This window comes from Carcharhinus amblyrhynchos, chromosome 11 (assembly GCF_965287045.1).
Source record: "Carcharhinus amblyrhynchos chromosome 11, sCarAmb.v2.hapA, whole genome shotgun sequence".
Taxonomy (NCBI): Eukaryota; Metazoa; Chordata; class Chondrichthyes; order Carcharhiniformes; family Carcharhinidae; genus Carcharhinus; species Carcharhinus amblyrhynchos.
Window position 1 is genome coordinate 91721088 of NC_137334.1, and position 24036 is coordinate 91745123.

General features: G+C 51.2%; 1 protein-coding gene across 2 annotated transcripts in view; it reads right to left on the reverse strand.

Moving 5' to 3' along the window:
* LOC145350337 (receptor-type tyrosine-protein phosphatase-like N) overlaps window positions 1-24036 on the reverse strand; it is a 232291-nt gene that overhangs the window by 157471 nt on the left and 50784 nt on the right. The window contains exons 5-9 of one of the 2 annotated variants that reach the window (XM_080199564.1): window positions 22670-22850; window positions 19052-19259; window positions 6452-6586; window positions 4087-4121; window positions 636-1021 (exon numbers count right to left, since the gene is read on the reverse strand). In XM_080199564.1, the coding sequence (XP_080055690.1) occupies window positions 636-1021; window positions 4087-4121; window positions 6452-6586; window positions 19052-19259; window positions 22670-22850 (945 nt within the window). Of the gene's footprint in view, window positions 1-635; window positions 1022-4086; window positions 4122-6451; window positions 6587-19051; window positions 19479-22669; window positions 22851-24036 lie in introns of both variants that reach the window. The other variant, XM_080199563.1, reaches the window with a different exon arrangement.

Genomic DNA, 24036 nt, shown 5'->3' on the forward strand with positions numbered 1-24036 from the left:
CAGCGACCCCCTCCCCCGTCACAGCGACCTCCCCCTCCCCTCCCCACCACAGCGACCCCCTCCCCGTCACAGCGACCCCCCTCCCCCTCCCCATCAGAGCGAACCCCTCCCCCGTCACAGCGACCCCCCCCCCCCATCAGAGCAACCCCTCCCCCATCAGAGCAAGCCCCACCCCCCATCAGAGAGACCCCCTCCCCCATCAGACCGACCCCTTCCCTGTCAGTGACCCTCCCCTGTCAGAGCTACCCCCTCCCCGTCAGAGTGACCCCCTCCCCCTCCCCATCAGAGCGAACCCCTCCCCCGTCACAGTGACCCCCTCCCTCCTCCCCATCAGAGCAACCCCTCCCCCCTCCCCTGTCAGAGCGACCCCCTCCCCCACAATCAGCACAACCCCTCCCCCTTCCCAATGAACCAACCCCCCCCCCTCCCTCTCTGACAGAGTGACCTATGCCCCCCACGGTGGAGTGACTGTCCCCAGGAATGTTGGCGATGTTCACTCGAGTGTAAGAGGGTCACACCGTGATCACAGACAGCTCCCCTCAAATTGGCCGCGACACAAGTGGGGACAAGCGGAGACTCGAGACAGGCACCAAATCCCGTGGATAAAGCAGCTGGGGGATAAAGGCGGTTCTTACTTTTTGTTGGTGATGATGTAGGCGTATTCCTCTTTATGTAGTGAGCCGGCACGCGCTGGGCTCCTATCGGGCTGGAGGACCTCGCTGTGCGTTGGCAGTGGCTCAGGGTCCAGGTCAAAGTCCTCCAGGACCCTGGCCAGGTCCTCCCGCGACTCGCCCACCTCCACGGCCGCCGCCTGGACCCTCCGGCCGCTCGCCGTATCCCTCGGACCGGAGCCCGCCACAATGGCCGCCACCACCTCCTCGCCGCCCCTCCTCCCTCCGGGAGCGGCGAGGCCGGAAGGGCTGGACGGCCGTGCGCCGTGAGGGTCCGTGATCTGGGATTCACCGCCCTCCCGCGATTCCACCTCCTTCCGGTGCTGCATGGTCCCTTCCATCATGGAGGCCTTCAAAGACATGAGGACATTCTCTTCAGGTCAGTGAGTCAATGTTGGGCGCCACTGTGTCCCTCACCACCACCCCCACCCCCCACCCACCCCACTCCCTCATCTCCTCCCCACCCCACCCCCGCAACCCTCCCACCCTCCCCCACATCCCCAACCCCCCACCTCCCTCACACCCCCCCAAACCACCCCCCACAGCCCACCCCCGCAACTCCCCACACCCCCATCACCCACCAGCCCCCCAGCTACCCCCCCCCCACTCCCCGCACCCCCACAGCAGCCCCCCACCCCCACGCACCCCACCCCCCCCCACCCCCCACCCCCCACCCCCCGGCTCACCTAATTCAATCCGAGAAACTACCCAGGGGATCATAACATTACTAAATGTTCATCGAATCCCTACAGTGCAGCAGGAGGCCATTCAGCCCATTTAGTCTGTACTGACTACAGCCCCACCCAGACCCTATCCCACATCCCGCTAATCCGCTGACACTAAATGGCAATGTAGCCTGGACAATCCACCTAACCCACACATCTTCCGGCTTCAGACCAAAAAATGTCTTCGTAACCTCCATTTCACTCATAACTACAACTTGCATTTATATAGCCCCCCGAAGGCACTTTGTAGACTCAGCGCCGAAGCACGTTAGGAAGTTCAACGAGGGGGATATTGAGGAGCATCTGAAAAGGGGAAAGAGAGGGAGGAAGTTCCAGGCCCCGAGGCAGCTGGAGACCTGGCCACCAATGTTGGAATGATCAAAATCAAAACTGTTCTCGATTTAATTGAAATCTGGGACAGTTTCAAGAGGTCCCTGTTTCTTCAACACTTCGAAAAAGGGATGCGTTTTTCTGAGAAATGGCAAGACGTGGGGACAGCTGGCAAAGAAACCAGGGGGCGACTCGAGGGAAAACATTTATTTTTAGTTTATTACTTAGTGTCACAAGTAAGGCTTACATTGACACTGCAATGAAGTTACTGTGAAAATCCCCTAGTCGCCACACTCTGGCACCTGTTCGGGTAACACTGAGGGGGAATTTAGCACGGCCAACGCAGCCTAACCAGCACGGCTTTCAGACTGTGGGAGGAAGCCCATGCAGACACGGGGAGAATGTGCAGACTCTACACAGACAGTGACCCAAGCCGGGAATCGAACCCGAATCCCTGGCGCTGCGAGGCAGCAGTGTTCGGGATCGGGAATGCACCGATCCGGAATGCTTTTTACATTTATTCTGGGTTGTGGGCGTCACTGGCAAGACCAGATTTTGTTGCTCATTCCTAATTGCCCTTGAACTGAGTCACAGACAGTCAGAGACCCTTTGGCCCATCATGTCCATGCTGGCCATCAAGCACCTATCCATTTGAATTCTACTTTCCAGCAGCTGGTCCGTAACCTTGTATGTCATGGTGTTTCAACTGCTCATCCAAATGCTTCTTAAATGTTCAGTAAATAGTCTCACAACACCAGGTTAAAGTCCAACAGGTTCATTTGGTAGCACCAGTCTTTGGAGTGTAGCTTTCAAAAGCTCGTGCTACCAAATAAACCTGTTGGACTTTAACCTGGTGTTGTGAGACTACTCACTGTGCCCACCCCAGTCCAGCGCCGGCATCTCCACATCATTCTAAAATGTTGCGAGAGTTCCTGCCTCTACCACCCTTTCAGGCAGCGAGTTCCACATTCATAACATAAGAAATAGGAGCAGGAGTAGGCCACCTAGCCCTTCGAGCCTGCCCCGCCATTCAATAAGACCATGGCTGATCTGAAGTGGATCAGTTCCACTTTCTCCCCATAACCCTTAGTTCCCCTGTCTATCAGAAACCTATCTACCCGTGATTTAAATTCCCACCACCCTCTGGGTGAAAATGTTTTTCCACAAATCTCCTGTAAATCTCTTGCTCCCGACACGCTCCCCGGACGTTCTCTCTTCCTCCTTCGAGAAAAAGATACAAAAGTCTTGAGGTCACCTACCAACCGGCTCAAGAACAGCTTCTTCCCCGCTGCCGTCAGACTTTTGAATGGACCTACATCGCATTAAGTTGATCTTTCTCTACATCCTAGCTATGACTGTAACGCTACATTCTGCACTCTCTCCTCTCCTTCCCTATGAACGGTATGCTTTGTCTGTGTAACACGCAAGAAACAATACTTTTCACTGTGTGTTAATAAATGTGACAATAATAAATCAGATCAAATTAAATTTCACTTGGCCATTTCAGAGGGACAGTTAAGAGTTAACCACATTGTTGTGGGCCTGAAGTCACACATAGGTCAGACGGGGTAACGGTGGCAGATTTCCTTCCCATTACACATTTTTACAACAAAAGATGAGAGCGTTTTTTCCCCCAACTCCAGATTATTAATTGAATTTAAACTCCACCAGCTGCTGTGGTGGGATTCGAACCCGTGTCCCCAGAGCATTAACCTGATCTGCTGGACTTTCAGTCCTGTGGCATCACCACCATCCCCCATCGGAGCGTGTCAGAAGCTGATTCCAGCTTTCAGAAGGGAATTGGATCATTATCGGAACAGGAAGTGACATCAGGAAAAGGCAGGAAGGGTGACTTGTTATGCCAGGGGCCGGCACAGGGGCAATGAGCCGAATGGCTTCCCTCTGGGCTAGAACCTCTCTGTGGGCCGTGCCCTTCCTGCTTTAGGAAACTCCGTATCACAGCAGGGGGTCGAGTAGGAAAAGCCAGCAACTTGGCTTAGGGTGACACAGTGGCACAGTGGTTAGCACTGCTGCTTCACAACTCCAAGGGACCTGGGTTCGAGTCCTGGCTCGGGTCACTGTCTGTGTGGAGTTTGCACATTCTCCTCATGTCTGTGTGGGTTTCCTCCAGTTTCCTCCCACAGTCCAAAGATGTGCGGGTTAGGCTGATGCTAAAATCGCCCCGATCCATAGGTTAGAGGGATTAGTGGGTAAAATATATGGGGGTAGGGCCTGGGTGGGATTGTGGTCACTGCAGACTTGATGGGCTGAATGGCCTCTTCCTGTGCTGTAGGGTTTCTATGATGGATAGGAAGGATGGATAGGATCTTTCACTAGCTTTTCCCACGTACAGATCTCACCTTCTTCTGTATGGGGCCGTTCCTCTCCATCGAAGCTGGAAGAGAAAGATGCACAAAGGGTTAAGGAAAGAACTGTATTTATCTCACGCCATTCAGGGGTCTCCAAGCTCTATACAGCCACTTTCACTATTTCACTTTCACACCATTCTCGAGTAGGAAATACAGCATCCAACTTGTGCACAGCACAATCCCAAAACCAGCATCCCATTTTCAGTGACCGTTATGTGGGGCCTATTCTGATCTTCCTCAGCGGCAGCTTCGGGGCAGACAGGGCCTCGGTCTCGCCTGAGAAATGGCACCTCCAACAGTGCTGCACTCCCTCAGCATCGGCACGAGAAGTATTGGCCTAGATTTTGATCATAGAATCGCGACAATGCAGAAGCAGGCTATTCGGCCCATCGAGTCTGCACCAACTCTCCGATAGACCACCCCACCCAAACCCTAACCTCATGTATTTACCCCATTTATCCCCCTAACCTACACATCCTGGGACACTGAGATGCAATTTAGCACGGCCAATCCACCTAACTTACACATCTTTCGGACTTCGGGGGGAAACCAGAGCACCCGGAGGAAGCCCACGCAGACACGGGGAGAATGTGCAAACTCCGCACAGACAGTGACCCAAGGCCAGGATTGAACCTGAGTCCCTGGTGCTGTGAAGTCCTCCGGGGGCTCCGGTTTCCTCCCACAGTCCAAAGGTGTGTGGGTTAGGTTGATTGGCCATGCTAGGAAATTGCCCCTTAGTGTCCAGGGATGTGTAGGTTAGAGGGATTAGTGGGTATACGGGGGGGGTAGGGCCTGGGGGGGATTGTGTTTGGTGCAGACTCGATGGGCCGAAGGGCCTCTTCCTGCACTGTAGGGTTCTATGATTCTATCAGCAGTGCCAACCGCTGTGCCACCCCATTTGTCTTCAGGTCTCTGGGGAGGCGGAGGAGAAAAATCCCAGATGGCTCCCAGTGATTGGGGCACAGGCTTCTCCGTCATCCTGGACTGGCGTTCCGAATGCAGCACCGCGGGAACACAGCACTGTCAGAGGCACCGTCTGTCAGATGGGACATCTGCCTATTTTTAAGGCAGAGCGAGATAGATTCGTGACGAACACAGTTAGGGGGGGGGGGAGGTGAAAGGTTATCGGGGGGGTCGGCAGGGCTGCGGGGTCGGGGGGTTACAGTCAGAGCAGCCACGACCCTATAGAATAGCGGAGCAGGTTCGATGGGCCGAATGGCCCAACTCCTGCTCCTCGTTCAGACTAACTGCTGGTTACCAGATTGCTGTACAGAAACCTTTCAGATTACAACAGGGAGTTCAGATGGAGAGAATGACTTCAGCGTCTGTACTTTGTTCCGGAACATTCTGAACTTGAGAAGCAGGAGGAGAATGCAAATTTAATTTCTTTCAGAGAAGGACTCACGGAACCGGAATCAGCAGATATTTAAATGTCTGTCTCTGCGATGAAATCGGGGTTTTACTAAACGTGGATTACTAATTACTGTGTCCGTAGATTACAGCCACACACTTCCGGATTATATCCATATCCTCAAACAGCCAGACTTAGCCTGTCCTCCCCCACTCTTACCCTCCTCCCCCCTCCTCCCAACCCCCTCCCTCTCCCCACTCTTATCCCCAACCCTTACCCCATTCTCCCAAAACCCTCCCAACTCCTACCCCCTCCCCCCACACTCCTCCCAACCCCCTCCCTCTCCCCACTCTTATCCTCAACCCCTACCCCATTCCTCCCAAAACCCTTCCTACTCCTATCCCCTCCCTCCACACCCTCCTCCCAGCACCCTCCTCCCATACCCCTCCCCCTCCTCAATCTTACCCCCTCCCCCACCCCACTCCTACTCCCTCCCCCTCCCTCCTCCCCACACCCTCCTCCCATACCCCTCCCCCTCTTCAATCTTACCCCCCCCACCCCAGTCTTACTCCCTCCCCCTCACTCCTCCCAGCCCCCTTTGCACTCTACCCCCACACCTTTACCCCACTCCACCCAAACCCCATCTCACACACTCACCCCCTAATCCCATTCTTCCCTCCCCACCTCCCCACTCTTACCCACCCCCCTTATCGCATTCCTCCCACTCTTACCCCCTCCTCATTCCTCCCAACTCCCTCTTACCCCCAAGCCTTACCCCACTTCACCCAAACCCCGTCTCACTCACTCACCCCAGCACCAATCCCCCTCCTCACTCTCACCTCCTCTTCACTTCTCCCTCCCCACTCTTACCCCAACCCTCCTCCCATTCCTCCCATTCTTACCCCCTTACCTCACTCTCCCCCCGGCCCCACTCTTACCCCTTTTCCCCCCACTCCTCCCAGTCCCCGGCTCTGGTTGGAGTACTCTTGCTCCCGCTGGTTGTACCTGTCTCAGGCTGGCCTCCTGTTTTGGGGAGCTGAAGGATTGCCGTTGACACACTGTTAAGCTGCTGCTCACTGAGGTCTCGGAGGTCGATGCCGTATTTCCCCAGCTCCATGGCTATCCGCTGGGCAGCTGTCTCTGTGGGAATGGAACGTGCCGGAATGTTACAGAGGGACTTGTTAAACCTTCCTCTCCGCCCTCACAAACCTTCACTACTCCAGAACCTGGACCGACACTCACAGTGCAGCGCCGAGGGGGTGCGACACTGTCAGAGGTACCATCTCTCAGGTGAGACTTCTAACCACTCAGCTGGGTCAAAAGATCCCGAGACACGATTTCAAAGAACTTCCCGCTTGTTTCTGAGGCCAACGTATTTCCTCGCAACCAACAGGCTGTCTTTGTGGGATCTTACTGTGCAAACGTTGACTGCTCTGTTACAACACTGACTACTTTTCAAAATGTACACAGTTGGCAGAGTTTAAATCTAATGAATAATTCTGGAAAATAAAGCTCGTCTCAGTAAATGGTGAGCCTGGGTCATTGGTTGTTGTAAAAACCACCCGGTTCACCCCACGTCCTTCAGGGAAGGAAATCTGCCATCCTTACCCGGTCTGGCCTACATGTCATTTTTAAATTCACGTACACATGGGCACCGACGACTGGGCCAGCATTTGTTGCCCATCCCTTGTTGACCGGGGTGATGGGGATGGGACGGAGGGGAGGGTCTGGGTGGGATGCTCTGACACAGAGTCGGTGCTGACTCGATGGGCCGAATGGCCTCTTTCTGCACTATGGGAATTCTACGGTTCCATGGTTACGAACGTTGGCTGGTAAAATGGAGTCCAGATACAAACCAATCCTGATCAAACTGAATGGCAGAGCAGGCTTGACAGGCTGAATGGCCTTCTACTGTTCTTACAAAGAGAGGTTTTTTTTTTCCTTCTCCATGTGTGTCCCTTCCAGAATCAGGGGAGAATATATTTCTATGTCAGCCTGGCTACTCAATAAGATTATTAGTCTTTAAAAAAATGGACACAGCCTTTACTTATCCTGACATACCTGACTTGCCAGGGGCAGTCATGATGTGGAGGTGCCGGCGTTGGACTGGGGTAAACACAGTAAGAAGTCTCACAACACTGTGAGACAACACTGTGCTGCCCAGGGGTGGCACAGTGGGTTAGCACTGCTGCCTCACAGCGCCAGGGACCCGGGTTCGACTCCTGGCTTGGATCACTGTCTGTGTTTGCACGTTCTCCTTGTATCTGCATGGGTTTCCTCCGGGTGCTCCGGTTTCCCCCCCACAGTCTGAAAGATGTGCTGGTTAGGGTGCATTGTCCCATGCTAAATTCTCCCTCGGCGTACCCGAGCAGGTGTCGGAGTGTGGCGACTAGAGGATTTTCACAGTAACTTCATTGCAGTGTTAATGTAAGCTTACTTGTGACGAACAAATAACCACTTTTTTTTTTAGAAAAGAGATGCATTTAAGGGGAAGAAGGGTGACAGAATAAAGAAAAGAATATATCTCTACCCCATGAGCTGTGGGTGTCACTGGGCCAGCTTTATTGCCCATCCCTAATTGTCCTTGGACTGAATATTGTGCTTGGCCATTTCAGAGTTTGGAGTCAACCACATTGCTGGGGCTCTGGAGTCACGTGTAGGCCAGACTGGGTAAGGACGGCAGATTTCCTTCCCTAAAGGACGTTAGTGACCCAGATGGGTTTTTCAGACAGCGGTTTCACGCTCATCAGTAGATTCTTAATCCCAGATCTCTTTTTTTTGAAATTGAATTCAAATTCCACCATCTGCCGTGGTGGGATTCGAACCCGGGTCCCTAGGTCCAGCGATAACACCAGCAGGCCATCGCCTCTGGAGTCACACGTACCTGATCAGGTCAGGAAACAAGATTTCTTGCCCTTAAAGGAGCAGCGTGGTGAAGCTGATGGGTTTTTACAACAATCGGTGATAGTTGTCGCAGCCGCCATCACTGAGAATAACTGCTGTGGTGGGATTGGAACCGGCTGCCCCGAGGCCTCTGGATTAGTAGAGCAGTGACAATACCACTACCGATAACGCGTCCCCACTGATGAGGAAGGGTGGGAGGAGGCGCTAGCGGAGCATAAATGCCGGCACGGACTGTCTGGGCTGAATGGCCTGCTGTATAATCCTGGGGCGCTGCTCTCTCTCTTTCCTCAGCACTGGTAGCTGTTCCTATCTGAAATCACTGCTTCCCACACCTCTCCCTGTGGGGCACATCCACCCTGTAAGCTGTGTGTCTGTACTGTCATTTGCACACAGCTCAGGTACCGTCGCCGCTCAGGCTCTGCCTTTTAAATTGGACGGGAGCTCTTCAAACACCCTCGAGCGGAGGCGGGGGAAGTTATCTACGCAGGACTGAGAAAGATGAAATGCCATCACTCACAGCTGGGTTCCTGCACTCCGTGGCGCTGGGTCCATTCAGACGTCACTGATGATGCTAACACTGCTATAAATTTCCCAGACACACACTGTCACGCCAGCCCACTCACACACTAACAGTTTGGATGCATAGTTCTGCCTTCCACTCCGGCAATTACCCGTTCGCAGAGCAGCCTACATTGAGCAAGATGAATCACTCGAATCACACAGCACCAAAGGAGGCCATTTGGCCCATCCTGCCTGTGGCAGCCCTTTAGCAGGGCTTTTCAATTAGTCCTCAGCCTCACAGCAAATCGTGTTCCTCTCGAATCCTCACAATACAGGAGGAGGCCATTTGGCCCATCGAGTCGGCACCGACATCAGTCCGCCCAGGCCCTATCCCAGGAATCCCACATATTTACCCCACTAACCTACACATCCCGGGACACTAAGGGGCAATTTAGCACAGCCAATGCACCCAATCCGAACATTTATGGGTTGTAAGAGGAAATTGGAGGAAACCCACGAAGACACGGGGAGAATGTGCAAACTCCGCACAGACAGTGACCCGAGCTGGGAATCGAACCCGGGTCCCTGGAGTTGTGAGGCAGCAGTGCTAACCACTGTGCCACCCCCTTTTAATTCCCTTTTAAGTTCTGATTGAATCTGCTTCCGTCACCCTTTCAGGAACACATTCCACTTCACAACAAGTCGCTGAGTAAAAAAAAAATCAATTCTTAAGAATTCAGAATATTAGGGGGTTCTTTTACCAATTAACTTAAATCGGTGTCCTCTTATTAGTGGCCTCACTGCTATTCAAACCTCTCATTATATCAAACACTTCTATTCAATTTCCTCTTAACCTTCTCTTGTTCCAAGAGGAACAATCCCAGCTTCTCCAGTCTCTCCACATTAACGGAAGTCCCTCATCCCTGGGAACATTCCAGTAAATCTCCCTCTGCACCCTCTCCAAGGCCTCGATTATCCCGCCGGAAATGTGAACACAATATTCCAGCTGGCTCCCTAACCAGTGACTCAGGAAGGTAAAAACAAAATACTGCGGATGCTGGAATCTGAGACAAAAACAGAAAATGCTGGAAAATCTCAGCAGGTCTGACAGCCTCTGTGGAGGGAGAATCAAGTCTGGATGACCCTTCGTCAGAGCTGTGACTTATAAAGGTTTGGTATAACTTCCCTCCTAAGTCTCTCTTTTGAAAGCCCAAGAATCCTTCTTTAAACAACTTCAAACATTTGTTCACACAATCCCCCTGGATTCTGTGATTAGAACTGGTTGGCTGATAGGCAGGCTTAGCTCTGTCGTCCCAGAGTCACAGGTTGTGGCTTCAGGTCCACTGTGGAAACCTGAGCACCTACAGGCTAAAAAGTCTGACAACACCAGGTTTTAGGATCGTGACAGACACCTCCAGACCCTGAAAGATGCCCTCATAAGAACAGGATATGGTGCTCGACTCATAGATTGACAGTTCCGATGCGCCACAGCGAAAAACCGCACCGATCTCCTCAGAAGGCAAATACGGGACACAGTGGACAGAGTACCCTTCGTCGTCCAGCACTTCCCCGGAGCGGAGAAGCTACGACATCTTCTCCGGAGTCTTCAACATATCATTGATGAAGACGAACATCTCGCCAGGGCCATCCCCACACCCCCACTTCTTGCCTTCAGACAACCACAAAACCTCAAACAGACCATTGTTCTCAACAAACTACCCAGTCTTCAGGAGAACAGTGATTACAATACCACACAATCCTGCCACAGCAACCTCTGCAAGACATGCCGGATCATCGACATGGATACCATCATCACACGTGAGAATACCATCCACCAGGTACATGGTAAATACTCTTGCAACTCGGCCAACATTGTCTACCTGATACGTTGCAAGAAAGGATGTCCCGAAGCATGGTACATTGGGGAGACCATGCAGACGCTACGACAACGGATGAATGAACATCGCTCGACAATCACCAGGCAAGTCTGTTCCCTTCCTGTTGGCGAACACTTCAGTGGTCATGGGCATTCAGCCTCTGACCTTCAGGTAAGCATTCTCCAAGGGGGCCTTCACGACACACGACAGCGCAGAGTCGCTGAGCAGAGACTGATAGCCAAGTTCCGCACACATGAGGACGGTCTCAACAGGGATCTTGGGTTCATGTCGCACTATCTGTAACCCCCGTGACTTGCCTGGGTTTGCAAAACCTCACTTACTGTACTGTCTGGAGACAATACACATCTCTTTAACCTGTGATCAGTGCTCCTTCCACTCACATTATCAGCCACTTCAGGTCTTGAACAGCAGGTTAGGTGTAAGGATTCGCATTCTAATCAGTAATCTCTAAACTGTCTGTGCTTTATATGCTCTGTCTGAGGCCAGAACTCTCCATTCACCTGACGAAGGGGCTAACCCTGAAAGCTTGTGAATCTATTATCAAATAAATCAATTGGACTAAAACCTGGTGTTGTCAGACTTTTTATTGTGTTTACGCCAGTCCAACGCTGGCATACCCACATCATCACCTACAGGCTGCCAGCTCAGCACTGAGGGAGTGCTGCAGTGTCACAGGCGCTGTCTTTCATGTTAAAACTGAGGCCCTGCCTGCCCTCGGATTATTTAGAAGAGGTGGGGGAGCTTTCCCCCGGGATCCCGGCCAATATTTATTCCTCAACCGAAGCCTAGAACACATTATCCGGTCATTGTAAATGTGAGGTTATCCACTTTGGTAGCAATAATAGGAAGACGGATTATTATTTGAATGGGTGTAAATTGAGAGAGGTGGATACTCAGCAAGACATTGGAGTCCTCGTACATTAGTCACTGAAAGTAAGCGTGCAGGTACAGCAGGCAATAAAGAAGGCAAATGGTTTGTTGGCCTTCATAGCGAGAGCATTTGAGTATAGGAATAGGGGTGTTTTGCTGCAATTGTATAGGGCGTTGGTGAGGCCACACCTGGAGTATTGTGTGCAGTTTTGGTCTCCTTATCTGGGGAAGGATGTCCTACGGAGGGAGTACAGCAAAGGTTTACCAGACTGATTCCTGGGGTGGCAGGTCTGTCATACAAGGAGAGACTAAGTCGGTTAGGATTATATTCACTGGAGTTAAGGAGAATGAGAGGGGATCTCACAGAAACCTATAAAATTCTAACAGGGTTAGACAGGGTAGATTCAGAAAGAATGTTCCCCATGGTGGGGGAGTCCAGAACTCGGGGTCATAGTTTGAGGATAAGGGGGAAACCTTTTAGAACTGAGGTGAGGAGAAATTCTTTCACCCAGAGGGTGATGAATGTGTGGAATTCACTCCCACTGAATTTAGTCGAGGCCAAAACATTGTCTGATTTCAAGAAGGAATTAGATTTCACTCTTGGGGCTGAAGGGATCAAGGGGTATGGGGGGGAGGGGGGGGATCAGGATACTGAATTTGGGCGGCACGGTAGCACAGTGGTTAGCACAGCTGCTTCACGGGTCCTGGGTTCGATTCCCGGCTCAGGTCACTGTCTGTGTGGAGTTTGCACATTCTCCTCGTGTCTGCGTGGGTTTCCTCCGGGTGCTCCGGTTTCCTCCCACAGTCCAAAGATTTGCGGGTTAGGTTGATTGGCCATGCTAAATTGCCCCTTAGTGTCCAGGGATGTGTAGGTTAAAGGGCTTAGTGGGTATAATATGTAGGGATATGGGTGGGATTGTGTTTGGTGCAGACTCAATGGGCCGAAAGGCCTCTTTTTCTGCATTGTAGGGTTCTATGATTCTAATTTAATGATCAGCCACGATCATAATGAATGGTGGAGCAGGCTCAAAGGGGCTGAATGGCCTCCTCCTGCTTCTAGTTAAAGTTTGAAGCTTATTTATTAGTCACAAGTAGGCTTACATTAACGCTGCAATGAAGTTCCAGTGAAAATCCCACACTCCGCTGCCTGGATACACTGAGGGAGAATTTAGCACGGCCAATGTATCTAACCAACACGTCTTTCAGTCTGTGGGAGGAAACCGGGGCACCCGGAGGAAACCCACGCAGACATGGGGAGAATGTGCAGACTCCACACAGACAGTGACCCAAGCCGGGAATCGAACCCGAGTCTCTGGTGCTGTGAGGCAGCAGTGCTAACCACTGTGCCACCGTGTTGCCCAATGTATGTTTCTATGATTACCTTACGGTCATGATGTGGAGATGTCGGCGTTGGACTGGGGTAAACACAGTAAGAAGTCTCACAACACCAGGTTAAAGTCCAACCCGTGGCGTTGTGAGACTCCTTACCACGTTACAGTTGCCAGGATCTTACTGAGTGCAAACTGGCTGTTTCAATTCCAAATACGATTATACTTCAACGGAAAATTTAATTGTCTGTAAAGTGCTTTGGAATGTCCTGAGTTTGTGAAAGAGGCTTGTACAATCTTTCTATAAATAGTACGGCTGAGCTTATGTTGTCTCTTCTCAATCTTCACGTCACTCTCCCGTGCAGAGATCTCACCTGTCAGTGTCTGCATCGGTCCGCGTTCTCCCGAACCCTGTTACTATCTCCCTTAACCCACTATCCAGCCTGTCTTGTTTAACGCACACTGGATGCTCACTTTCAGCCTCTCACACACAAACGTACCAATTAGGGGCAGGAGTGAGGCCACTCGGCTCCTTGAGCCTTCTATAAGATCACGGCTGATCTGATTGTAACCTCAGCCCCATATCCCTGCCAGCCGCACTCCCCCCCATAACCTTTCACCACCTCCACCCCCCAGCCCCCCTCCCCCGGGGGGGGGGGGGGGACGTACACAGAAGTGAACACATCGTGCAGAGACGATGCTCCCACAGTCGAACAGCTGCTCGGTACTAACTGATGCAGGTGGGGGAACGGTGGTGGAGGAGATGCCAACACTCTGGGAAATACAGTGTGGTGAGCGATGACGCCATCGTGAGGGGTTGGGGGGGGGTGGGGGAGGATTGGGGGAGGGGGGTGGAAGAAATTGCGTGGGAGAGAAAGAAGGAAATAGGGATGAAAGTGAGAAGGACCCCGACTTTATTGTGGCGACGCAGTGGCACAGCACCGGGGACCTGGGTTCGATTCCAGCCTCGGGTCACTGTCTGTGCGGAGTTTGCACATTCTCCCCGTGTCGACGTGGGTTTCCACCGGGTGCTCCGGTTTTCTCCCGCCGTCTGGAAGACTGTGCGGGTTAGGCGCATCGGCCGTGCTAAATTTCCCCTCAGCGTAAGTTAGTTGGGATTAAGTGTGGGAAATGGGTGGGGTTATGGGGATAGGGTTGGAGAGGGGGGCCCTGGGTGAGACACCCGGGTAGGAGAGTGGGGGCTGAATGGCCTCCGTCTGCACGGAGCGGGTTCTACGATTTTCTCTGACGAGCACAAACTAACACGAAAGAGGCGTTCGATTTGCGACCCAGGATTCTGGTGCAAAGGAAGGTTCTGGAATGTTATCTTCTCAATATGCATTTGCCGTGCCTGATTTTGAACTTTTATTAATGAAATCCACTCAAAAGGATTCTCTCTCTCCTGAAAAAAAAGGGTGATGTATAAATTACCTCCTAAATAGTACTGGCTGAAACTGGGCAGGTTTTAATTGGTCTCCCACAGACAGTTGCATACGTATTTGACAGAAAGTATTACTAATACAGTATGGAAAAGCAGTCAGCCCACGCATGATTAAGTTTAGCTGCCAGGGTGCGGGGGAGTATTTGGTAGAATTCGCACACCTCGATACAATCAGTGACAGGTTCAGCTTAAAAGAACGGATTTGCATTTCCATAGCGTCTTTCACGGCCTCGGGATGTTCCCCAGGCAAGTTCCAGCCCACTTTTGAAGTGTGGTCACCATCGAGATGTAGGAACAGTACCAGGCAATTGGTGCACTGTATACCCTGATGCGTATAGGGTGGAGAGGGTACTACCTCCGGGTATTGGGGGGGGCGGGGGAATGGGGGGGAATGGGGGGGGATGAGGGGGGTTGCCCCAGTGCTTGTGGGGGGCCCCCTCTGGATATAGGGGGGTGTTGTCCCAATGCTTGTGGGGGGCCCCCTCTGGGTATGGGGGGGAGTTGCCCCAATGTTTGTGGGGGGCCCCCTCTGGGTATGGGTGGGAGTTGCCCCAATGTTTGTGGGGGGACCCTCTGGGTATGGGGGGGGGGTTGCCCCAATGTTTGTGGGGGGCCCCCTCTGGGTATGGGTGGGAGTTGCCCCAATGTTTGTGGGGGGACCCTCTGGGTATGGGGGGGGTTGCCCCAATGTTTGCGGGGGGCCCCCTCTGGGTATGGGGTGGGGGGGGTTGGGGGTTTATTTTTTGCACTCTGTGGAGTTGACCTTGTAGCTCTATCAGGCCCCACAGAGGCAGGTCAAACCAGACCTCCAGTTTCTCTGCGCACTGAGTGCCAGGAAATCTGGAGAGAAAGCTCAGCTGTGCATCTGGCGAGACACACACGCAGGTTTTCCGATTGAACCTGACACTCTGGGACAATTTCACCCCACATCCTCCTCACAATTTATTTTCCCATTGTTCTAGGTTTCATAGGGGTGGCACGGTGGTACAGTGGTTAGCGCTGCTGCCTCACGGTGCCAGGGATGCGGGTTCGATGCTCGGCTTGGGTCACTGTCTGTGTGGAATCTGCACACTCTCCCCATGTCTGCGTGGGTTTCCTCCGGGTGCTCCAGTTTTCTCCCACAGTCTGAAGGATGGGCATTGACCCGAACAGGCGCCGGAATGTGGCGACTAGAGGAATTTCACATTAGGGGACGAGGGGAACTTCACTGCAGTGTTAATGTAAGCCTTACTTGTGACTAATAAATAAACCTTTTTTTAAAAAATCAGCAAATTTCGCTCCCGTACCTACATTGATAGGAATTGTCAATAGTTGAGGTTTCGATACTGATTGCTGTGGTACTTAACTGTTTGCATCTTGTCAACAGTAAGTGGCCCACTTATGCCTCCCACTTATGTTTCCTGTTTGCTAACTAATCCTCTCAACATATTAATATGTTATCCCCGACATCACAAGCTCTTATTTTACAGAGTAACCTTTGACGTGGCACCTTGTAAATACCTTCTAGAAATCCAAGTACAGGACATCCACTGGTTCCCCTCTATCCATCTTCTTTGTTACTTCCTCAAAGAACTCCAACAAATGAGTCAAACATAAATTTTCCTTTCATGTGTTGACTCGACCTGAGTGCATTGAGAATTCCTAAGTGTATTCCTGCTGTAACCTCCTTAATAAAAGATCCCAGAAAGATGGAATTTCCGACAATGCAATATCCCGTACACCCATTCCGAACCCTCATCCCTGTCCCCTCCTGGGATGGGGAGGGAGGTTTTCGGATGGGGAGGGGGAGTTGGGATGGGGAAGGGTGAGCTTCAGGATGGGGAAGTGGGGGGAATCAGGATGGGGAAGGGGAGGAATCGGGATGGGGAAGTGGGGGGAAATCGGGATGGGGGAGAGGGGGTCGGGATGGGGGAGCTTCCGATCCCCCCCAGCTAGGGTGAGCTTCAAAAACTGGGCGGGCAGCTTCAGCACCCGGATAAGGTCCGACCGGAAGCAGCGGCAAACGTGGGAAATTTGGAAAAATCTCCTTGTGCATTCGAACGTTCGTCACCTGTAATTCCTCCGGTGACTCACTGCCCCCGTAGATCACTGACAGCTTCAGAGAAAGAACTCTCCAACCTGTGAGTGTCTGCACGTAATAAATACTTCCAAACACTTACATTTCATAAAAAATTAAAAAAATACAAGGAAACTATTTGAAATTCCCTCTTTAAAAAAAATCCTCCATTTCCACAGCCTGTAGAAAGATCGACTGAACTGTAACCTGATCAATAGCCTGCCCCACGTTAACACTCAGTGTGAGGATAAACACTATGGAATTAACATACAGACATCCAGATAAGTCTGAAAACGGAAATGGTTTTAAATCTGCTGGATTCTGACTCAGACAATGTTAATTAACTTTCTTTAAGGAGATTTGGCATGTCAGCTATGACTCTCACCAACTTTTACAGATGCACCATAGAAAGCATTCTTTCTGGGTGTATCACAGCTCGGTATGGGCTCCTGCTCTGCCCAAGACCACAAAAGATCATGAATGTAGCCCAATCCACATCACATCAGGAGGTGTAAAGGAGAACATGCCCCTGTCTACATCAATGGAGATGAAGTAGAAAGGGTCGAGAGCTTCAAGTTTTTAGGTATCCAGATCACCAACAACATGTCCTGGTCCCTTCATGCCGACACTATAGTTAAGAAAGCCCACCAACACCTCTACTTTCTCAGAAGGCAAAGGAAATTTGGCATGTCAGCTACCACTCTCACCAACTTTTACAGATGCACCATTGAAAGCATTCTTTCTGGTTGTATCGCAGCTTGTTCTGGGCTCCTGCTCTGCCCAAGACCGCAAGGAACTACAAAAGGTTGTGAATGTAGCCCAATCCATCACACAAACCAGCCTCCCATCCACTGCCTCTGTCTACACTCCCCGCTGCCTCGGCAAAGCAGTCAGCATAATTAAGGATCCCACACACCCCGGACATTCTCTCTTCCACCTTCTTCCGTTGGGAAAAAGATACAAAAGTCTGAGGTCACGTACCGACCGACTCAAGAACAGCTTCTTCCCTGCTGCTGTCAGACTTTTGAATGGACCTACCTCGCATTAAGTTGATCTTTCTCTACACCCTAGCTATGACTGTAACACTACATTCTGCACTCTCTCCTTTCCTTCCCCCCATGTAGTCTTGTTTGTACAATGCGCAAGAAACAATACTTTTCACTACATCCCAATACTTGCGACAATAATAAATCAAATCCAATCAACTAATAGCTGATTGATAAGCATCTCTGCTCCTGTTTGCTGTCTATTCTATGATGGGATGGAATAAAACAGCAAATGGTGCATGCACGGCACTGGTATAAAATGCAGCCTTAGAGACAGGCTGGAACGGGCAGAGCCTGGACCGGGGGACCCAGTGACCCAGAGTCAGTACTCGGGAATGGACAACCGAAACTGCTCAGCAGTGCCACAGAGTGGTCAGAGTGCGCCACGTCATAAAACATCCCAACAATGACACGTCGAAAACTCAAGGTGCACTTATTTGGTCACAAGATTAACTTCCAACCATCTCACATCTATCGCTAAGAGCGCAGAGGCTTGGGAGAAAGTACAGAAAAGGTTTACCAGGATGTTGAAACCAAAAGAGAAAATGCTGGAAAACCTCGGCAGGTCTGGCAGCATCTGTGAGGAGAGAATAGAGCCGGCGTTTCCAGTCCAGGTGACCCTTTGTCAAGTTTTTACCAGGATGTTGCCTGGTACGGAGGGTATTAGCTACAAGGAGAGGTTGAATGAACTGGGACTGTTCTCCCTGGAAAGATGGAGGCTGAGGGGGCGACCTGATAGACATTTATAAAATTATGAGGGGTACTGATGAGGTGAACAATTAGAGGCTTTTCCCAGGGCAGAAATGACAATTAGAAGAGGGCACAAATTCAAGGTAAGCGGGGGAAGATTCAGTGGAGATGTGCGGGGGAAGTTTTTTATACAGAGGGTGGTGGGGGCCTGGAATGCACTGCCCGGTAAGGTGGTTGAGACAAATACATTAACCATATTAAAGATTTATCTTGGACAGACACATGAACAGGCGGGGAATGGAGGGATACAGACAGTTGGTCAAGAAAGGACAATGTGATAGGCACAGGTTTGGAGGGCCGAAGGGCCTGTTCCTGTGCTCTTCTGTTCTTTGTTCTATCTCCTCTGGCAGCCTCTTCCCCTGCCTGGGCTCTTCACCTGCAGAAACCCTCACCTGCGCTTGAGTTTTTAAAAATTTATTAAAGTCACAAGCGGGCCTGTATTAACACGGCAATGAAGTTACTGCGAAAATCCCCTAGTCGCCACACTCTGGCGCCTGTTTGGGTACACGGAGGGGGAATTTAGCACAGCCAATGCACTGAACCAGCACGCCTTTCAAACTGTGGGAGGAAACCGGAGGAAACCCACACAGACATGGGGAGAATGTGCAAACTCCACACAAACAGTGACCCAAGCTGGGAATCAAACCCAGGTCCCTGGTGCTGTGAGGCAGCAATGCTAACCACTGTGCTGCCCTGTGTATTATTGAGTGAGAGTGGACTATTCCAAAACTCTCCAAGACTTTCTCCTCACAGGATGATGTCGGCAACTGGAAGGTTCTTTTAAGTTTGGCAACGTCTATTCTGAGCTTACCTTTCTGAGTTCGGGGGTCACTGGGTCCAGTGCTCTGACCCTTCATCCTGTTCAGGTGCTTTTGATTGCCATCTTGTATCTCACCGTAGCTCAGGTCGTAAGCGTTGGCGTAGTTAGCAGGATGCTCCCCAGCCTTGGTTTTGATTTGGTCGACCCTCCAATGATGGTTCCTCTCTTGCTCCATGCCGGGCTGCAGCACGCTCCCACTCTGTTCAAACAAATAGGACGCCATTAAATCCCGCAGCTGCCTCCAGTCCCACTCCTGCCGGCTCGGTGCTGCGGGGCCACTCCAACTAGACTCGGGCATCATGGGCACCTGCCTCCGAATACGCAGTGGCTCGCTGTGTCGGCGGGACGGAGGCGTGTCGGCCGGGAGAGGACGGGTGTTTTCGGCAATCGCTTCCATTGGACTGTCTCGATAACCAAACTACAAGATGGAGAAGAAGAAAAGAAACTGAGGTTCCCCTTCATACTCAAGAGCCGATAGATCTTACCCCAGTCTCCTCAACAGCAAGGAGTCCGGGTGAACAGGAAGAATTGAAGACCATTCGGCCCCTCGAGCCTGGTCCCACCATTCATTGTGGCCGACCTTGGGATTTCAACTCCTATTTCCTGTTCACTCCCCATATCCCTTAATTCCCGGAGAAACCAAGAGGTCTGTCCATCCCAGCGTTAAATATCATCAGCGATGGAGCATCCACAACCCTCTGGGGGGAGAGAATTCCAAAGATTCACAACCCTTTGAGTGAAGAAGTTCCTCTTCAACTTAGTCCTAAATCTGCTCTCCCTTATTTTGAGGCCATGCCCCCGAGTTCTAGTTTCACCCAGAGTGGGAACAACCTCCCTGCTTCTATCTTATCTATCTCATCTACCCCCTTCATAATCCGATATGTTTCTATAAGGTCTATAAGAAAATATAAACCCAATTTACTCGGTTTCTCATTACAGGACATCCCAATGACTAATCCAGTCAACCTTTGGCCAAATGTCCCCAATTCCAGTACATTCTTTCTTAATGTACGGAGACCAAAACTGCACACGATATTCCAGATGTGATCTTACCAATCCCTAGGACAACTGTAGTAAGACTTCCCCACAATCCATTGGATGTGCCAAAGTGAGACATTACCAGTAAAAATACAAATAAAAATACTGAGCTACTGGAGAACAGAAAACTCACTAAAATATTCAACAGGTCTACGGAGAGAGAAACAGAGTTAACGACTCAGGTTCTGACAAAGGGTCATTAACCTAAAATTGGGTGGCACAGTGGTTAGCACTGCTGCTTCACAGCTCCAGGGACCTGGGTTCGATGCCAGGCTTGGGTCACTGTCTGTGTGGAGTTTACACATTCTCCTCGTGTCTGCATGGGTTTCCTCCAGGTGTTCCAGTTTCCTCCCAAAGATGTGCAGGTTATGTTGATTGGCCACGCTCAAATTGCCCGTTAGTGTCCTGAGATGTGTAGGTTAGAGGGATTAGTGGGTATAATATGTAGGGATATGGGGGTAGGGCCTGGGTGGGATAGTGGTTGGTGCAGACTCGATGGGCCGAATGGCCTCTTTCTGCACTGTAGGGATTCTATGATTTTTAAAAGGCTAACTGGTTTTCCCTCCAGATGCTGCCAGGGGTTATGTACTCCAGGTGTGGGCAAGACCAGAACAAGGGGCCAGGAACAGAAGACAGTAATCCATAAATCCGACAGGGAACTCAGGAGAACTAGGTTCACTCGGCTGATACCGGAGATGAGGGGGTTGGCCTATGAACAGAGACTAAATAGACTGGGTCTGTACTTGTTGGAGTTTAGAGGGCTGAGGGGGGATCTTATAGAGACGTATAAGATAATGAAAGGGATGGATAGGGTAGAGGTAGAGAGATTCTTCCCGCTTAGAAAGGACAGCAGGACTAAAGCCTCAAGATAAAGGGGGGGGCGGTTTAGAACGGAGTTGAGGAAGAACTTCTTCACTCAAAGGGTGGTGAATCTCTGGAATTCTCTGCCCGTTGAAGTGGTGGAGGCTGCCTCGCTGAATATATTTAAGACACGGGTAGATAGGTTTTTGACAGACAAGGGAATTAAGGGTTATGGGGAGAAAGCGGGAAAGTGGAACTGATCCACTTCAGATCAGCCATGATCTTATTGAATGGCGGGGCAGGCTCGAAGGGCTAGATGGCCTACTCCTGCTCCTATTTCTTACGTTCTTATGAGAAGAAACTTCCCGACTCGGGGAGTGGCGAGAATGCGGGATCCGCTGACACAGGGAGTGCCCGCGTTTGATGCATTTGGAGCAGAAGTTAGAAAAGGTCACGAGGGAGAGAGAGATGGAAGGATAGGCCGGAGAGGGCCAAGTAAAATGAGGGCGGAGGAGGTTTGTGTGAAGGATGAACACCAGCAGGAAGTGGGGGGGCTGAATGGCCTGTTTCTGTGCAAATTTCATCACCCATTCTCCCTGGAGAACAGAAGATTGCTGGGAGGTTTGATAGAGATTCCCTAGGGAGAATCCCTACAATGCAGGGAGGGGCCATTCAGCCCATCGAGTCTGCATCAACTCTCTAACACAGCATCCCACCCAGGTCCTTTGAGGCAGTAGTTCTAACCACAAAGGAGAAGATTTTCCCCATTGATGAAAGGATCTAGAACCAGAGGGTGCCAATTTAAGGCAGCACTGTGGCACAGTGGTTAACTTCTCGGGTTTAATTCTCGGCTTGGGTCACCGTCTGTGCGGAGTTTGCACATTCTCCCCGTGTCTGGGTGGGTTTCCTCCGGGTGCTCCGGTTTCCTCCCAGGATGAGAAAAGTATCAGCCACGATTGAGTGGCGGGGCAGACCTGATGGGCCGAGTGGTCTAATTCTGCTCCAATGTCTTACAGGTGGGATACTCTGCTGGAGGTTTGGTACAGACTAGTGGGCCCAATGGCCTCCTTCTGCACTGTAGGGATTCCATGGTTAACAGCAGCAGAACTACAGCCGCCATTTTGTCTTCCTGCAGTGAGTGGTTCGGGTCTGGAATTCACTGCCTGAGATCCGGCTGAGGCGGGGCAGCTCCATCCAGGCTTTCCAAAGGCAATTGGATCATTATCTCAAGAAGAAAAAAATTGTCACCGCTGGTGGGATTATGAGAGTGGCTCTGGCAGAGAGCTTGCATGGGCATGATGGGCCCAATAGCCTCCCGTGTGCTGTCATTTGTAAGAACATAAGAAATATCTGATGAGTCATGGAGTAGAATCCCTACAGTGCAGAAGGAGGCCATTTGGCCCATTGAGGCAACAATCCCAAACAAAGCCTATCCCCGTAACCCCAGGTATTTACCCTATAAATACCCCTAAACTACATGTCATGGGACAATTTAACATGGCCAATCCACCTAACCCACATATCTTTGGAAACCGGAGCACCCCAGAGGAAACCCATGCAGACACGGGGAGAATGTACAGGCAGTGATCCAAGCCGGGAATTGAACCCAGGTCCCTGTGAGGCAGCAGTGCTAATCACTGTGCCTCCATAACTGAACGTAAGCGGCTCCTTCAAGGAAGGGCGCACCCCAGCCCAACCTCCACCCACTGGAACATCAAAGGCAACCTTGTCTTGAGCAGCGGAGGTGAAGGGTAACACACAAAGACCCACCTTGGGAAGCAGATAGGTTTCCAACATTTCCCCGTCCAGGCTGGCTTCAGGATGCAGCCGGGGTTGATCTCCATACAGGATGAACTGCAGGTAGCGACGGATCAGAGACGGAGGCCATTGCTCCACTGACGACATGGAGACCCCCACTGGATAAACACCTCTGCCCACAGGCCACTGCAGCCTAAACACAAAGACCATCAATAACATCTTAACCTCAAAATCAGGCCAGGGCCAAGCGGTCAAGCAGCTATCAGCCTCTAGGTGGCAGTGCAGGCTGAAGCGTCCATCTCATTGCTGGCCAAGAGTCTATTCTTCAACAATAATGGCACACACTTATACCCTTCAAAGCAACACTGTTGTAAAAGGACTGTATTTCAACCATTTATCAGTATCAAACACTCCCAGGACAGGTACAGCACGGGGTTAGATACAGAGTAAAGCTTCCTCTACACTGTTTCCCATCAAACACTCCCAGGACAGGTACAGCACGGGGTTAGATCCAGAGTAAAGCTCCCTCTACACTGTCCCCCATCAAACACTCCCAGGACAGGTACAGCACGGGGTTAGATACAGAGTAAAGCTCCCTCTACACTGTCCCCCATCAAACACTCCCAGGACAGGTACAGCACGGGGTTAGAAACAGAGTAAAGCTTCCTCTACACTGTTTCCCATCAAACACTCCCAGGACAGGTACAGCACGGGGTTAGATCCAGAGTAAAGCTCCCTCTACACTGTTTCCCATCAAACACTCCCAGGACAGGTACAGCACGGGGTTAGATCCAGAGTAAAGCTCCCTCTACACTGTCCCCCATCAAACACTCCCAGGACAGGTACAGCACGGGGTTAGATACAGATTAAAGCTCCCTCTACACTGTCCCCCATCAAACACTCCCAGGACAGGTACAGCACGAGGTTAGATACAGAGTAAAGCTCCCTCTACAGTGTCCCCATCAAACACTCCCAGGACAGGTACAGCACGGGGTTAGATACAGAGTAAAGCTCCCTCTACACTGTCCCCATCAAACACTCCCAGGACAGGTACAGCACGGGGTTAGATATAGAGTAAAGCTCCCTCTACACTGTCTCGCATCAAACACTCCCAGGACAGGTACAGCACAGGGTTAGATACAGAATAAAGCTTCCTCTACACTGTCCCCCATCAAACACTCCCAGGACAGGTACAGCATGGGGTTAGATACAGAGTAAAGCTCCTTCTACACTGTCCCCATCAAACACTCCCAGGACAGGTACAGCACGGGGTTAGATACAGAGTAAAGCTCCCTCTACACTGTCTCCCATCAAACACTCCCAGGACAGGTACAGCACGGGTTAGATACAGAGTAAAGCTCCCTCTACACTGTCTCCCA